Here is an 18,184-nt window from a genome sequence, read left to right as displayed (position 1 = left end):
ATGGTAGTCTTTGCCAGCATTTTATCTAACAATTTTTATTCTTCCCTGAGCTTCTTAGGACACAAAAATGGCCACTTGTTTAGTATATAATGATAACACTAACACCTTGGCTCCTTGCTTAGTGACTACTTCCCAGGGACTGGATAATAGCTCTCTAAAAAATAATACAAGCTTCCATATTTTTCAGAAGTTCAGCTTTTTGTTTTACTAAAATGCATGTACAGACTCTTAAAGGGTATGAACTTTTTATGATCATTCTCATCAGTCTAATCCAAGACTCTTGAAGTTTGACCAAATGATTCTCTGAGTTGCTCATATATATTTTTTTTCTAGTAGAATTAACACTTAACAGTATAATAGTAACTACAGTTTATTTCTGGAATGATTTTGATCATTTATTAATGTTCTTCATTGACAGGTAAAAAATAATACCATATTTGGTGAGTTTTATATAGCGGCAAGGGTAGACCTTAATCTAATAATGATGACATAATTACCAATAAAATACAGTAATACCCCAGCTATTCCATAATTTCACCTATTATATATAACACAGTTGAAAGTAATAAGAGCCTATGAAATTACCAAAATAGATGCCCAAAAGCCACACTCCGAAAGTCATAAAGTTTCCTTCCTAGGAGAGTCCATAGGATCTCACTTTGGTCTATTCACTTTTTTAAATTTTCTTTTCTTTTTCTTTTTTTTTTTTGAGATGGAGTCTCGCTCTTTCGCCCAGGCTGGAGTGCAGTGGCACGATTTCGGCTAACTGCAAGCTCCGCCTCCTGGGTTCACGCCATTCTCCTGCCTCAGCCTGCTGAGTGGCTGGGACTACAGGCACCCGCCACCGCACCCGGCTAAATTTTTGTGTTTTTAGTAGAGACGGGGTTTCATCGTGTTAGCCAGGACGGTCTCGATCTCCTGAGCTTGTGATCCACCCGCCTCGGCCTCCCAAAGTGCTGGGATTACAGGGGTGAGCCACCGCGCCAGCTAAATTTTATTTTCAAAGAGATAGAGGCTGGGCGCAGTGGCTCATGCCTGTAATCCCAGCACTTTGGGAGGCCGAGGCAGGCGGATCACCTGAGGTCAGGAGTTGGAGACCAGCCTGACCAACATGGGGAAACCCCGTCTCTACTAAAAAAAGAAAGAAAAAAAATTAGCCAGGCGTGGTGGTGCATGCCTGTAATCCCAGCTACTCGGGAGGCTGAGGCAGAAGAATCGCTTGAACCCAGGGGGCGGAGGTTGCGGTGAGCCGAGATCACTCCAGCCTGGGCAACAAGAGCGAGACTCTGTCTCCAAAAAAAAAAAAAAAAAAAAAAAAAGAGAGGGAGATAGATAGTCTCCCTCTATTGCCCAAGCTGGAGTGCAATGGCACGATCATAGCTCACTGTAACCTCGGATTCCTAGGCTCAAGCAATCCTCCTGCCTCAGTCTCTTGAGTAGTTAGGACTACAGGCATGAACCACTACACCTGCCTGCCTGCCTGCCTGCCTATCTGTCTATCTATCCATCCACCCACCCACCCACCCATCCATCCTCTCTCTTATCTATTTATTAGAGACAGGGTCCTGCTACATTGCCTGGGCTGGTCTCAAACTCCTGTCCTCCCAAAGTGCTGGGATTACAAGTGTGAGCCACTGCCCTTGGCTCCAATTTACTCTTTAACACAATTCTCACAGGATTTGTTTTTTGGTGTTTTTTTTGTTTTTTGTTTTTTGTTTTTTTTGAGATACAGTCTCACCCTGTCGCCCAGGCTGGAGTGCAGTGGTGAGATCTTCGCTCATGGCAACCTCTGCCTCCCGGGTTCAAGCAATTCTCCTACCTCAGCCTCCGGAGTAGCTGGGACTACAGGTGCGTGACACCATGGCTGGCTACTTTTTTTGTATTTTTAGCAGAGATGGGGTTTCACCATGCTGGCCAGGCTGGTCTCGAACTCCTGACCTCGTGATCCACCCGCCTCAGCCTCTCAAAGTGCTGGGATTACAGGCGTGAGCCACCCTGCCTGGCTTGTTTCTTGGTTTCTAAACCCACAGCAAACCTGAGGGCAGCAAATGAGAAAGGGCAAAAAGCTCTTTTGAGAGGGTTCTCAGCAGTGACGAGAGAACCACTGGGCTAAGTGTACTCATGTATCAAGGTACTCCCTCCCCCAAATACAAAATCTTTTGAGTCAGTCTTCACTTAGGACCCTAAATCTGAATTGTTTAGCTGCTCCCACTAGTTATTGCTACGTACCACAGGGAAATACTCACAGCACTTGAGGTTTACAGAATCAGGTCTTAGAAATAACACTTCCCTTTAGGAAAGAGCTTCTTAATCTTTTTTGAGATCACAGATCACTTTGAGAATCTGATTTTAAAATATATTTATTTACTCAACATTTTCATATAATCTCAAGGAGTTTGACTTTTTGAAGCCAATCCATAGACCTCTAGGTGACCATGGACCTCAAATTAAGAACTTCTTTATTAGGTGCTAACAGTGGGTATATTTAAGTTCATAAAGTTTAGTAGTTTACTCAGAATGATTCCTAATAATTTTTTTAATGATGATAAGCTGTGCAGCACTATAAATGCTAAATAAACATGACCTCTAAAGTAATACTAATAAATACAGTTTAGAAGAAGTGAATATTATAGCAAGTCTCTTTAAAGAAAAAAGAAGTGGCTGGGCACGGTAGCGCACTCCTGCAATCCCAGCACTTTGGGAGGCCAAGGCAGGAGGATCACTTGAGCCTGGGAGTATGAGATCAGCCTGGGCAACAAAGTGAGATGCTGTCTCTACAAAAAAAAAAAAAGAGAGAGAGAATTGCTTGAACCCAGTGGTGGGGGTGGGGGGTGGGGTGGGGGGCCGGGGTTGGGGGCGCCAGAGGTTGCAGTGAGCCGAGATCATGCCACTTCACTCCAGCCTGGGTGAAAGAGTGAGACTCGGTCTCAAAAAAAAAAAAAATTAGCCAGGTGTGGTGGCATGTGCCTGTGGTCTCAGCTACACAGGAAGTTGAAGCAAGAGGGCTGCTTGAGCCCAGGAGATCGAGACTGCAAGTGAGATGTCTTCAAGCCACTTCACTCCAGCCTGAGTGACAGAGCAAGGGCCTGTCTCAAAACAAAACAAAACAAAACAAGAAACAAAGAAAAAAGAAGTGGGAAAATAAAGACAAAAATAAAAGACAAATATTCCAAAAATTCTTTAAAAGTTTGTCTTAGTAGCAAAACTCAGTATAGCAAATACATTTTTCAGGAAGTTGAAGATTTCAGCAGTCAAAGATAATTCCTCAGACTGCCAAGTCTCAAAAGTGACCTTGCAACTACTAAGGCAAAGTATCATTTTTATAGCAGTTAAGGGCAGTGGCCTAGGAAATAGATCTGGATTCTAAGGACAGTTTTGTCACTTACTACCCATGTGGCCTTGAGCAACTACTTACCTTCTCTAAGCCTCAGTTTCATTATCTGTAAACAGAAAAATTAGTTCATAAGGTTGCTATGATTAAATGAGATAGACGTACATTAAACTCAGCACTGTGAAAATGGTCAATAAACAGCAGCTATTAGTTATTAATTTCAATTAACTTTTTGTGCAGAGATTTACAGTTCACAAAGTGTTATCAAATATATGATTTCTTAGGATCTTATGGGGTAAAAACCACTGTATCCCCATTTGACAGTGGAAGAAACTGATGTCAAATTATTTACCCAAAGACATTAATTAGTAGGAAAAAAAATTTGGACTTGATTGACTAGAAAACATGATTTACAACTCCTTTCCCCCCAAAAAGCTTATAATCCCTGTCTTTAAAAAAATTATTTTATTATTATTATTTAAAGAGGCAGGGTCTTGCTCTGCCACCCAGGCTGGCATGCAATGGCACACTCATGGCTCACTGCAGCCTTGAACTCCTGGGCTAAAGTAATCCTCCTACCTCAGCCTCCTGAGTAGCTCGGACTACAGGTGTGTAACACCACACTCTGCTAATTTTAAAAATTTTTCATAGAGACAGAGTCTCAGTATGTTACCCAGGATGGTCTTGAACTCCTGGCCTCAAGTGATCCTCCTGTCTCCCAAAGTGCTGGGATTACAGGTATAAGCCACTGTGCCTGGCCTTTTTAATTCTTTTTTATTTTTTTGAGACAGGGTCTTGCTCTGTCACCCAGGCTGGAGTGTGGTGGCATGATCACAGCTTACTGTAGCCTCAACCTCCGAGCTCAAGCTATCTTTCCACCTCAGCCTCCTTAGTAGCTGAGACTATAGGCATGCGCCACCACACCTGGCTAATTTTTTCTATTTTTCTTAAGATGGAGTCTCACTATGTTGCCCAGGTTGGTCTCCAATTCCTGGGCTCAAGCAATCCTCCCACCTCAGCCTCCCAAAGTGCTGGGACTACAGGTGTGAGCAACCACACCAGGCCCTTTTAAATTCTTTTTATTGTGCTTATTAGGTTGGTGTAAAAGTAACTGCAGTTTTTGCTATTACTTTTACTGGCTATGAATATACATAGCATAAAATTTACCATTTTAACCATTTTAAGTGTACAGTTCTAGGGTATTAAATATTTTCACACTGTTGTGCAACTACCACCATCCATCCCCAGAATTTTTTCATCTTCCTCAAATGAAACTTTGTACTTTTCAAATACAAATTTCCCACCCCTTCTCCTTCAACCCCTAGCAACTACCATTCTACTTTACTTCTCTCTGAATTTGACTTCTATAGATAGGTACCTCATATAAATGAAATCATATAGTATTTATACTTTTGTGACTGGCTTATTTCACTTAGAATAGTATCTTCAAGGTCATTCATACTGTAGCATTATGTCAGACTCCTTCCTTAAGGCTAAATAATATTCTACTATATGTACATACCACATTTTGTTAATCCATTCATCCATCCATGGACACTTGGGTTGCTTCCACTGCCATTTTTAAAGTACTGTTAACACTATTATTTTCATACTGGTTATCAGTGTCAGATTATTTACCCATTAACTTCTTCACTCCATGACCGTTCCCGTTTTTAGATGGAAAATGCAAGTCAGTTTATTTAATTGTGGAGCTTTTACAGTACAGGGCAGTAAAACAACTTTTGTGACTTTTTTTCTATCTTTTTAGAAGCTCCACCATGAATCAACACACAGGGGAGAAAAAAAGAAACTCAAACGAGTTTAATTCGATTTGGTAGGATAGGAGGGCAAACCATCTATGAAAATAATAAATTAGTTGTGAGATTATCTAGAAATCACCTTACATGCTATTCTCTAGACCTTTAATAAGGGATAATGTCAAGTTTCTGTTGTTGGACATTAAAAAGTTGACCTGGGAGGGAGACAGTAGCTTTGCTTAAGTGCAAAGAGTCTAGGAAAATCCCAGCAGGTGACTCCTCTGAAGCCACTTGGAATGAGTGTCAACACACTAACACAGACCCAACTGCTGCTATCTAAGTAACCTTAAACCACTGCATTGATTTAAGGATGGAACCTGAATAGGAAAAGTTCCTCTACTTGATAACTGTGAAGTGAGATTAACCACAAGCTTCAGCACACACACTTCTCAGAAACAGCTAAACCACAGTGGAATGACAACTCTCTAGAGACTTCAAAAACAGCGACGATTTAAAGATGCATTTGCGCTTTGGTGAATGAAGGTGTGTGTGCAGGCTTGGGCTGTGAGCACGTACCAGTAGTACAGGAGGAGATAAAATAGAAACTACCGAAATCTAACCTTCTGGAATCACTCCAGACTACAACCAGCAGGAGCGAAGAATGGTCTTTCTTTTTGTAAATGGTTAGCAACAGAAACTTTAAAAAAAAAAAAAAACCCATAATCACGGAAAGCTGCTCACCAGCAGGACCCACAGGGACTCCCGCTTCCGATTCTGTCGACTACCCTTCACCCAAGTCTTCCAAGTGCCAAACAGCTCAGCTGTCACTCGGTCACCACAACTTCTGAGGGACAACCCGCACTTTCAAAGTCCCTCAAAGTTAAACGGAAATTCTCCCAAAGGATTCTTCCGTCCACCCCCACCCCGGGACACTTTCCGCCTCCATGAATCCCCCCACCGTTCTACCCCAGCATCCTTCCCTCCAGACGCACGGAGACCTCCAGGCACGCAGGATGCGCGCTCGCCCTCGCTTGATTGTTTGCTCCCCAGGATGCTGGGGAAAGCGGCTGCTGAAAGAGCAAACTTTCTGAGCGTTCGCGGAGGCGGAGGGCGCGCGGCGGACTCACAGCTGGTTGATGGCGTTCTGCGAGATGACCGCGTTGGCGGAGAAGTAAGGAATCATGTCGGGGCCACCGAGGCTGCAGGTGCAAGCGAGGGGCGCCTTCCTCTTGCGGGCCAACGTGCTCAGGGTCATGGGGCCGGCTCAAAGTGCACAACTCCGCATCCTGGCCTCTGCTCTGCTCCGGCACGAGGCGCAGGCTGTGCGTGCACCCGGCGGCGGAGGCGGGCCCGCCGGGTCGCGCGGAGGCAGCCGCCGAAGCCCCGGGGCTCGGCAGTAGAGTCCGGACTGACGGGCGCCGCCAGCAGTTCGCCCCCACCCGCGTCCGGGGCGGGACGGGCGGGTCCTGAGAGCGGAGAGGGTAGGCCCGGCCGGCGCCCCGCCCCAGATCTCGGGACGCCCGCGCGGATCCCGCAGCGCGCGTCACAGCCTTTAGGGCATCCGACGGCCCCAAGACACTGCTGCCTTGGTAAGGGAGTGAAGCTACTCAAGGGTGGACGAGAAAGGCTTGCATTTCTCTAAAGGAGGATGTTTCAACAGAAAAGTCCTGCCTCTTAAAGATTGGCGCTATACATTGTACCTCAAACCCGTTTTTGAAAGATCTTAAAAAATGTAAAGGCCATAAATTCACAAGTGCAACAAATATTTATCAAAGACTTCCTATGTGATTTGGAAATTCAGAGATTACACTCACATACATATGTGTGTGTGTGTGTGTGTATATATATATATATATATATTTTTTTTTTTTGAGATGGAGTTTCTGCTATTGTCGCCCAGGCTGGAATGCAATGGTGCGATCTTGGTTCACTGCAACCTCCGCCTCCCAGGTTCAAGCGATTCTCCAGCCTCAGCCTCCCGAGTAGTTGGCATTACAGGTTTGCGCCACCACGCCTGGCTAGTTTTTGTATTTTTCGTAGAGATGGGGTTTCAATGTGTTGGCCAGGCTGGTCTCAAACTCCTGACCTCCGGTGATCCGCCCGTCTCGGCCTCCCAAAGTGCTGGGATTACAGGCGTGAGCCAGGGCTCCCGGCAAGATTTTTTTTTTTTTTAACAGTTGAAGTTATGGTCAAACAAACAAAAACCAATTTAGATTGTCGATAACATCTACTAATCTTTGTAAGTAAATCTATAGAGGGCTTTCTTAGCCATCCCCCAATTCAAAGATTCACAGCCTTAGCTGCACATAGGAATTACTTGGGGTGGGTTTAAAAATCTCAATGCCCAGGCTGCACCTTAATAAAATTGGAATCTCTTGAAGGTGGGATTTAGACGTATTTTTCAAAGCTCCCCGGGTGATTCCAAAGTGCAGCCATGGTTGAGACGGCAGAGTAGAGATCATATCTTCACTTTACAGATACAGTAACATTTAAGGTCTAAGCAGATGACCTCGTTTATAAATAATGTCATTCAGGAACCCAGGTTTTATGACATTTGATCTAGGGCTTTTACCTTCAAACTGTATTCCCTGACGCCTTTACAGTTTTAAGCCCTTACCATGTTCCTTCCAATTCACTGAGCAGTGCCTTTCACCTGACCAGGGACCAGCTCTTTGTAAAATATGACTGCGCTCTCTCTCTCCTGCATGCTGTGCTCACAAATGGGGCTGGCATGGTGCAGGCATTCAATAGAAGTTAGCTTCCTTTTATTTTACCTTTCCAGTCTCATTATGCTACAGCAAATATTTTCAGGTATCAGCATTTTCAGCATTTTTGAATACTAGACTAAAATATATATCACTGAAGCTGCCTTAGAATTCTGGAGTCAGAAATTAATAATAATTTCTAAAAACTTCACTAACCAATTAGATTAAAATTAGGAAGAAGTGACTTTAAGACTCAACATGCTATAATCAAGAAAAGAATAAGCCTTTGTTTTATATAAATATTTATGCTCTTTTCCCATTGGAAAGTTTGGCAATTTTCAAGATACTAGTAATGAAATAATCAATCCAAATTATAAGGTCTATGCCTAAAACCAGAATTACTCGTTAGTTGATTCTTCTATAAAACTTAAGCCTGTTGCCAAAGCACCTTGAGGGACTTGAAATACTGAAAACTCATGCTGTAAAGAGTTATCTAAGTTTCTGAGATATCTGGTAATAGGAAAGCACCAGGTGGCAAGTGAAGAGTTAACGGAAGGTCTGGATCTTGGAGTTCATCATCTTCATCCATCTCTAGGAAGGAAAATGTTTGAAAGATTTATTCAGGCTGTGTCAGCAGGCACCCAAATGGTAGTGTAAAAAAAAATCTGCTGATACACCCCAAAATAAATTGCTTAAAATATCTGGCAAACTTGCCAGTTTGAAACTTCTTCCAGACTGTAATTTATTACAGCCTCCTGCTGTGATAAAAAAAAAAAAAAAGCAGCAGGCGCGTTAGAACAGCACTGTTAAGGTGAGTCCAGTTCCTTTCATGACACAGCAGAGAGAGGATTTTATTGAAGTCAACACTAAATGATGCCATTTAGGACAGATGATGGCATGGTAATCATCTGTATCTGTCTGAAAAAGCAGGAAATGTATATTATTCAATTCATACTTAATATCTCTTGCATTTTAAAATGCCAGAGATAAAGATTTCATAAATATGTATCTTGTCTTTTATAAATAGGTTCCTATAGCGACGCCCCAGAAGTGCATAGTCCTTTCCTTTCTCCTCAGAAGACCTCTGTCAGTGTCTGTTCAGCTAAGGAGGCTATGTTAACATCCCTATCCAGGCTTTTTCAAAAGCTTCTCAAAGTTAAATTCTCACTTTGAACTGTAATATAGGAAATTGAGAAAGTGCTAGAACATGTCTCCTGCTTTTTTTTTTTTTTTTCCCGAGACAGAGTTTCACTCTTGTTGCCCACGCTGGAGTGCAATGGCGCGATCTCAGCTCACTGCAACCTCCACCTCGCGGGTTCAAGTGATTCTCGTGCCTCAGCTTCCTGAGTAGCTGGGATTACAGGTGTGCGCCACCATGCCTGGCTAATTTTTTGTATTTTTAGTAGAAACAGGGTTTCACCATGTTGGCCAGGCTGGTCTCGAACTCCTGACCTCAGGCAATCTGCCCGCCTTGGCCTCCCAAAGTGCTGGGATTACAGGCGTGAGCCACTGCACCCGGCCTGTCTCTTGCTTTTTTAAGAAAAAAATTAAATCATCTTTGCAAACTGGGATACCTTTAAGAAAATAGTTCTTTGTGCTACTGTCTGTTTTTAAAAGTTGAGCAAATTCCTTTTCTTTGCACAGTGTGCAGAGTGTCAAAATGCCAATCAATTTAGTTTCAGCTCAATTTAATTCTTTACTCTCCACTATCGGGAAACAAGCCTCTAGGGAGCAAGCTCTCTGTACCCATGCATCTAGGAATTCAAAAATGATTTCAAATTAGATTGAGCAGCATGAAATAAACTAAGTTAGTTGTCTACTCTACATGAAGTCAGAAGGGGCTTTCTGTAAAAAACAAATTTTGCACAAAGGCCCTGAAGAAAAATTGCTGCCTTTCTTTACATTCTTGCTGGAGTTGGAAGATTTGAAATTAGCTTTATCATGTCATTTGCTGACCATTTCAAGATTCAAAATGTGAATATTCTAAAATGTTGGCTCTTGACAACATTAGCTATGACCAAATTAAGTTTTTGTAGGATGACACATTAATAGTATTAAAAATGCTTAAGTAGAAAATGCTTAAGGTACTTCCATTACTGTGTATCCATGTATCCCTTATGGTATAATCACTGTAAAACAGTGAAAACTGGAGACTTACATGCTGACCTAACTGTATTCCAGGACAGACCTGAAGGTGTGCTGAAATGCGAATGAAGGATGTAGTAAATATGTTTTTGCTGCTGTGACAAAATTTCAACATGAGTAGATCACTTGAACTGATGCCAAAAGCAATGTGCTATAAGCCAGGGGACCTAGTCTGTAGTTCTAACATGGTCACTTAATAAACTAAGACTGGCCAAGTCCCTTCATCTATAAAATGGGATAGCAAAACCCTAATGAAATGTCCCTAGATCTGTTCTTATGAGAGTTGGGGAATTTTGAGAAAGGAATCTCATCCTTCTGGAGAATCCTGAGAAAATGTATCTAATCCAGTTAAGATAAACAGTCACCTAGTGCAAAGCAGTAGAGCCCAGTAGTTAAAAACTCTGGCCTTGGAATTAATAGGCCAGGTTTGGATCGTACTGCAACCATTAGCTATGAATTTCAGTTACTTAGTCTTTGGCTCAGTACTTGGCACTTAATTTAGAAAGTTATCGTGAGGATTAATTAATTTACATAAAGTACTTAAAAGAGTACCTGGCACAAAAATTTACTCTTTCACTTTAATGTCTGGCAACTTGAAGGTAAGACTCACCGTGCACCTTAGTTTATTCACTGAGAAAATGAAAATGTTTAGATTAGAGATTATCCTCTATGCTCTTTTCCACAAATCTGAAAAATAGCTGAAGTGGACAACATTAGAAAGTGGTAATGATGCTGATATCAGAAGTTCCAGATTCTAGCTGCTTTGTCTATGGGCAAACCTTAATCTATCCTAGCCCTACTTTCTTTAATCTTAAACTGAGGTAATGTTTACCTCACAGGCTGATTAAGATACAGGGACAAAAGGCTGGGCATGGTGGCTTATGCCTGTAATGTCAGCATTTTGGGAGGCCGAGGCCGGTGGATCACTTGAGGTCAGGAGTTCAAGACCAGCCTGGCCAACATGGTGAAACTCCTTCTCTATTAAAAATACAAAAATTAGCCAGGCGTGCTGGTGGGCGCCTGTAATCTCAGCTACTTGGGAGACTGAGGCAGGAGGATCGCTTGAACCTGGGAGGCGGATGTTGCAGTGAGCCAAGATCGTACTGCTGCACTCCAGCCTGGATGACAGAGTGAGACTCCGTCTCCAAAAAAAAAAAAAAAAAAAAAAGATACAGGGACAAAAGTACTTTGTGAACACCACCAAATTCAAATTTATTATTATTATTATCATCATCATCCATAAATTGGTCAGTCAGCTTTCAATAATAGAAAGCTAATTTTATTTGTTTTCTTTCATTACCCTGAAGTTGACAAATGAATGAATGAACATTAAAATACCTGTCTGGGCACAGTGGCTCACACCTGTAATCCTAGCACTTTGGGAGGCGGAGGCAGGAGAATTGCTTGAACCCAGGAGTTTGAGACCAGCCTGGGCAAGATAGTGAGACCCTGTCTCATTAAAAAAATAAAAATAATGCAGGAGGCTGAGGCAGGAGAATCGCTTGAATCCGGGAGGTGGAGGTTGCAGTGAGCTGAGATCGCGCCACTGCACTCTAGTCGGGGCAACAGAGTGAGACGCTGTCTCAAAAAAAATAATAATAATAATAAAGAAAAAAATAAAATATATGCAAATTTCCCCTATGTACCACCATTTCATCCAAGAAGTCTTTACTATGATTGTTTGCCAGGTAGTTTTACATTAACTCAGTATTACCGTCTGTAGTAATGTGAGATGTGCAGTGCTCAATTTTTGTATTTTTAAAGCTTTCATGTAATAGCTTTAACTTACATAATTTTAGTTTTAAAATACTTACTCATAAGAAAAAATGATTATACCACAGGACCTATTTGTATTTTTATGTTTTCTCTAAGGGCTCGATGTAGAAAAATAAACAGTAAGTTAATCCCCTGAGTATCAAAAGGGAGAAAACCAACACTTAGAATTACAGAGTAATGCAACATTCTGTCTCCTGTTAATCTGTAAAACACTAGGACAAAACTCTCAAGATAATATCTGAATTTTCACCAAGAGGTATCTTACTACACTTAGTCAATGGCATTCTTTATATAATACAATAAACCAAACTTTGTAAACAAAGGCACTTAAAAGCAATCGTGTTTTGCAATCACCATGTGGCTAATTTTTAAAAAAAGAATATCTGACCATAGTTTTAAACACTGGATTAAGCAATGTCACTAAACCTTTATAGTCTTTTCCATGGAACTTTTCCTCCATAAGAGCAATGGAAAACACTGAAAAGATCTGCCTATCAACTCTAGGAGAGGTGATCTCTAAGGCATTCATCCCCCCATGGTCTTAAACACCATATGCTCCTGTAGGAAGAGATGCTGAAATGCTGCTTTCTTCAGGTTACAAAAGCCCCAAACTCTATTGTTTAGTAAAAATAATAGGTATTTACAGATCACTTTTCACATCAAACACACTTTACAAAACATTTAACCATTTAGTCCCCACTTTATCTCTTTAAACGTTTTCTTTTTTCTTTTTTTTTTTTTTAGACCTCTCAGGGATGAAACATTTTATTTTTTAAACTAGTTTTTTTTTTTAAATAACATTAACACATGCTGAATGCTTAAATCTTTTTAGAATTCAGAAAGGTAAAATGAAAGTCACCATTCTCATTCTCATCATCTTACTCCCAGAGATGATTGTTATTAATATTTCCAGAAATTTTGCTTGTATATGCAAACAGCAATATATCGTAGCTGCTCTTTAAGAAGCATACATGCACACACACGCACACACATGCACACACACACACAGAATTATACATATTATTCTGCTTGCATTTCCCCCTACTTATCACTATACCTTAGACATTTTTCCATGTTATTGTAAGTCTCCCTCATTCTTTTAAAGGAGTATAAGGCATTTTATTGTACAATCATATATAATCTATTTAAATAGTCCTTTACTTATGGGCATTTAAGTTGTTTCCAGTCTTTACTATTATATACAATATCACTATGAACATGTGTTTGTATAATTTTTGTTCATGTCATGACAGGGATATTGAAAAAAATATTTGTGCATACATGTCAATATACTTGTTGGATCAACACCTAGAGGTGGAATTGGCAGTTTGAAATATTTTAAACATCTTAGGACCTGGTAGATATTATCAAACTGCCTACCTAAAGAGTTTAGTTTTTTATTTTCCTGTGCATTATTAGTGTCTCCTGCTACTCCATGATCTATTAAATTAACTCAGGGCCCAAGATGCTCTTCTATACCCTGTCTTTTACACATTACATTAAAAGCTAAAAATATATATATTAGAAAAGTAAAATATGCTTATGGGAATAAAGTAGAAAATTTATAAAGAAAAATATTATGAGGAACTATATTATGGATTATTTTTTCCAAAGAACTACTTAGACTATAACAAGATAAATGTAAATTTTTTTTTTTTTTTTTTTGAGACAGGGTCTCGCTCTGTCATCCAGACTGGAGTGCAGTGGCACAATCACAGCTCACTGCACTCTTAACCACCTGGGCTCAAGCAGTTCTCCTGGCTCAACTTCCAAGTAGCTGGGACTGCAGGCATGTAACACCACACCTGTCGAGACGAAGTCTTGCCATGTTGCCCAGGCTGGTTTCAAACTTCTGGGCTCAAGCGATCCTCCTGCCTTGGCCTCCCAAAGTGTGGAGACTACAGGTATGAATCATCATGCCTGGCTGGTAAATGTAATTATTAAGCTACTTTGAAGATAATATAATTTTAAATTCAGAAAATTTTAAAATTATTTACCTCTAATTTAGGAATATATTGGAGCTTTTCTATAAATTCAGAAGATATTTTGAGATCTGTTCAATGATAATGCTGTAGAACTTATTAACATTATAGGTGAATGAACCTAATGTGGCCTAATACCATCAGTGTCCTAGAATGTAGTAAGACAGAGATAGAAAAATGGGAAGTGATTTTGGGAGTAACAAAGAATGGAGGCTAAAAGAGCCAAGAAGGTTTTGAAAATAAAATAACTGAAATTTTTGAGCTGACATTCAGTGTGTGTCAGGTGCTCTATTAAGAGTTTACATGGCCAGGTGTGGTGGCTCACACCTGTAATCCTAGCACTTTGGGAGGCAGAGGCAGGAGGATCCCTTGACTCCAGGAATTCGAGACCAGCCTGGGCAACATAGGGAGACCCTATCTCTGTAAAAAATAAAAAATAATTAAAAAAAATAGAGTTTACATGCACTATCTCAATTCTTATAAACAATCCTATGATTCTATTATTATCTCTATGAGGCTCAGAGAGGTTAAATAATTTGCCTAAGCTTATACAGCAGTATTTCAAATCCAGCCAGTTATTCTGGCTCCAGAACCTTCTTTCTTAAACAGTATTCTATATTGTCTCCATGATGATGGAGGTTCATTACAGGTTTAAACTGAAAAGGTCTATTGCCAACAGGGAGAAAGAACTCTTGGGGACCTTAAATACCTACCTGACTGCATCTGGTATTTTCTTCTCTACTTGATCCTACTTATGCCTAGCAGGTTCTGACAATAATAGGGACATAACTTGGTACTAAATATAGCAGTAAGATGATCTTTTGGCTGCTGTATACCATCCTCTTGCTACCAGATCCTTTAGAACTCTGTATTTCAAACTTGTATTCATCACATTTTCCAAAGCACTTATATCTAAAGATATTTTTGTGTTTGTAGTTTTTACACAACATCCTATATGAAGGAGGCATTTAATGTATTTGTGAATGATGATGGCATCACCATCATCTTATTTGATGTTTAAAATAAACCTACTAGCTGGGCCCGTATTATCATTCCTTGTTATAGTTAAAGAAAAAGATGAATCAGACTAACATTGAGTTGATAAGAAGCCTAGATTCTAGGCTTATCAAATGTGTCCAATTCATCCTACATATTATTGACAGATTAACTAAATTCAGTTTGACTAATCTTGAATACCTGTATGCCAGGCACTATGTTACATGCTGATTATCAAAATGAATGAGTTAAATAACTTTTACACTAATTCCCTACTCAAACTCCCCAAATACTTCTCTATTCCCTTTCAGATCAAGTCTAAACTCTTCCTTCTAGCCTACAGATCCACCATAATTTAAGTCCTACTATAATCCAGTCATTACGGCATATAATCCTCAACTTCATCCTTTCTCTAACACAATCAGTGTATCAGTGTAACTACCTTTCAAAACAAATTTTTGCTATATTTAGTTTTTTTTTTTTTTTTTTTTAACAGAGTCTCACTCCATTACCCAGGCTGGAGTACAGTGGTGCGATCTCTGCTTACTGCAACTTCTGCCTCCTGGGTTCAAAAGATACTAGTGATTCTCATGCCTCAACCTCCTGAGTAGCTGGAATTACAGGCTCGAGCCACCACCCCCGGCTAATTTTTTATTTTTGGTAGAGACAAGGTTTTGCCACCTTGGCCAGGCTGGTCTGGAACTCCTGATCTCCAGTGATCTGCCTGCCTTGGCCTCCCCAAGTGCTGGGATTACAGGCGTGGGCCACCTTGCCCAGCCTAATTAGTTTATTTCTATCCTGTCCTTCTATATTCAAGTCTCATTCTCTTTTTTTATAATTAAGTCACTTTTTTTTTTTCAAAATGGAGTCTTGCTCTGTCACCCAGGCTGGGGTGCGGTGGCATGATCTTTGCTCACTGCAACCTCTGCCTCCCAGGTTCAAGCGATTCTCATACCTCAGCCTCCTGAGTAGCTGGGACTACAGGTGTGCACCACCACGCCCAGGTAATTTTTGTATTTTTAGTAGAGATGAGGTTTCACCATGTTGGCCTGACTGGTCTCGAACTCCCGACCTCAGATGATCTGCCCACCTCGGCCTCCTAAAGTGCTGGGATGACAGGCGTGAGCCACCGTGCCCGGCCCAAGTCTTATTCTCCTATGTTCAAATTGTTCCCATTCTGAGACCACGTCTATTCAGCCTTTCAGGTTTTCCATGTATAACATGTTTTTCAGACCTAGTTTAATTCTCAGCTCTTTCAATAATCAGAAACTCTATAGTGTTTTCATATCCATCTTCACTTAATTCTAATTAAAATCCTGTGTAGGTAAGGAGAGCTAGCTAGGATTATCAGCTTTATTTTACAGATGAGGAAACTAAGGCTCTGAAATTAAGGGACCTGCCCAAACTTACATAATAAATGTCAGAGCTAGGATTTGAACCTACGTCTTCTGATTAAGTCCAGTGATCAATTCCTGGTTTGTAGTATGCTGTGACACTTTTCTAAGTCCTCTAGAATGTATAATATGTATTACGTTATTCAAAGTCTTATTTTCTATCCTCTATTTTGTGGCACATAATGCATATTTATATAGACAACAATTAGAGCATATTTATTTGTTGTCCTCTAATTGCTGCCTATGTAACTTATCTCTCTACTGGAGCAAATCAGACACTAACTCTTTTGTGGACTTTATATAGCCTAGCACAGTGCTATGCAGGTCATAAGCACTAAATACATCCTGGTTAGATGACTGATCCTTTGCACTACATCACTTTGTATCTTTCTTAAGATATATCATCTTTCTTTGACACACACATTATGCTCTAGTAAATATTTCCTTAAAGAATCAATACATTAATGATGGAAGTTCTTTTTCCCTGGGAGCACTGCCTCACTAAATAAGGAGTAGCCCTTAAGACTCCTTTTCACCACCTTTCATCTCTCTCTTGCTGCCTCTTGTTCTTTGGATAGATACCTCCTTCACACACAGAATTCAGTAGAGGGCCTGAAACACAACCTAGTAAGTAGGTAAGGGTTTTATTTTTATTTTCAAGCCTGCTCTAGACTTTCAGGAGCCAAAAGTTCAAATCACAGCAGGATTGATTCAGCCCTTTCACAAGCAATTTAGTACTATGCAGTTTGTTTAGGATGGTCAAGTTTCCAGGCCCTGGCAGAGCAGCATCATTATCTCTCTAAGCCTTCGTGTATCAACTTCCCTGGCCATATTTCACTTTCTATGTCTTTCTTCTCTGAAATCAGGTGAACATGCAAAATCAGACACTTACACAATTATACACTTTTCAACAACCATGTCAAATATGTTCAAGAATTTACCACAACATTGGAAGTTGTTTTTTCTCTCTGGATTAGATAAAACCAACAAGTATGCAAAAATTAACTCCTCAGTCCTTAGTAGAAAGGGGGCAGTATTTATCATTCTTCAGCTAGTACATCAACTAACTGAGAAAAGATGTGGTTTTTTTTTTTCCAGATTCTATTCAGTCCACCTCACAGCAACCTAAAAGGATAGATGGGCAGATGTTATCCTCATTTTACAAAATGAGGAAATTGAGGGCTACCATAGTGTGAGGTGAGACGGAACTAAAATCAGGTCTTTTTTTTTTTTTTTTTTTGAGACGGAGTCTCACTCTGTTGCCCAGGCTGGAGTGCAGTGGCGGGATCTCGGCTCACTGCAAGCTCCACCTCCCGAGTTCATGCCATTCTTCTGCCTCAGCTTCCCAAGTAGCTGGGACTACAGGCGCCCACCACCATGCCCGAATAATTTTTTGTATTTTTAGTAGAGACGGGGTTTCACCGTGTTAGCCAAAAATCAGGTCTTCTTACTCTTACTTAATTGCTTTCTCTCTGTGGTAGTTAATTTTAGGTATCAATGTAACTGGATTACAAAATACCTACAGAACTGGTAAAGTATTACTTCTGGGTATGTCTCTGAGGCTGTTTCCAGAGAAGATTGGCATGTGAGTTGGTGGACTGAGTGGGGAAGATCCAGTCTCAATGTAAGCAGGTACCAACCAATCTACCTGGGCTACAGGCCGAGATAGAACATAAAAGGAGAAAAAAGCTTTCCTCTCTCCTCCTGGAGCTAGGATACTCTTCTCCTCCTGCCTTTGGACATCAGAACTCCAGGCTCTCTGGACTTGGGACTCCAGGCTCTCTGGACTTGGGACTCCAGGATTTACTCCAGTGAACCCCTCCAGGTCCTTAGGTCTTTGGCATTTGACTGAGAATTACTCTAAAGGCTTCCCTGGCTCTGAGGCTTTTGGACTTGGACTGAGCCACACTACCAGTATCCCGGTGTCTCCAGCTTGCAGATGGCCAGTCATGGGACTTCTCGGCTTCCATAATTGCATGAGCCAATTCCCCATCTGTCCGTCCATCCATCCATCCATCCATCCATCCATCATCCACCCATCCATCCATCATCCACCCATCCATCCTATTAGTTCTGTGTCTCTGGAAAACTCTGGCTA

General features: G+C 40.8%; 1 protein-coding gene across 9 annotated transcripts in view; it reads right to left on the bottom strand.

Moving 5' to 3' along the window:
* Positions 1 to 18,184, bottom strand: part of SSH2 (slingshot protein phosphatase 2) — a 303,596-nt gene that overhangs the window by 128,912 nt on the left and 156,500 nt on the right. The window contains exon 1 of one of the 9 annotated variants that reach the window (XM_008965162.5): positions 6,216 to 6,556. The exons of 6 other annotated variants lie outside the window; for them this stretch is intronic. In XM_008965162.5, coding sequence (XP_008963410.4) covers positions 6,216 to 6,343 — 128 coding nt within the window. In that variant the 5' untranslated portion in view covers positions 6,344 to 6,556. Of the gene's footprint in view, positions 1 to 3,415; positions 3,441 to 6,215; positions 6,557 to 18,184 lie in introns of those variants that run through there. 2 more of the 9 variants (XM_008965165.5, XM_055101359.2) reach the window with 2 other exon arrangements.

This window comes from Pan paniscus, chromosome 19 (genome assembly GCF_029289425.2).
Source record: "Pan paniscus chromosome 19, NHGRI_mPanPan1-v2.0_pri, whole genome shotgun sequence".
Lineage (NCBI taxonomy): Eukaryota > Metazoa > Chordata > Mammalia > Primates > Hominidae > Pan > Pan paniscus.
The sequence above is the reverse complement of the archived record's forward strand: the minus strand, read 5'-3'. Positions and strand labels throughout refer to the sequence as shown.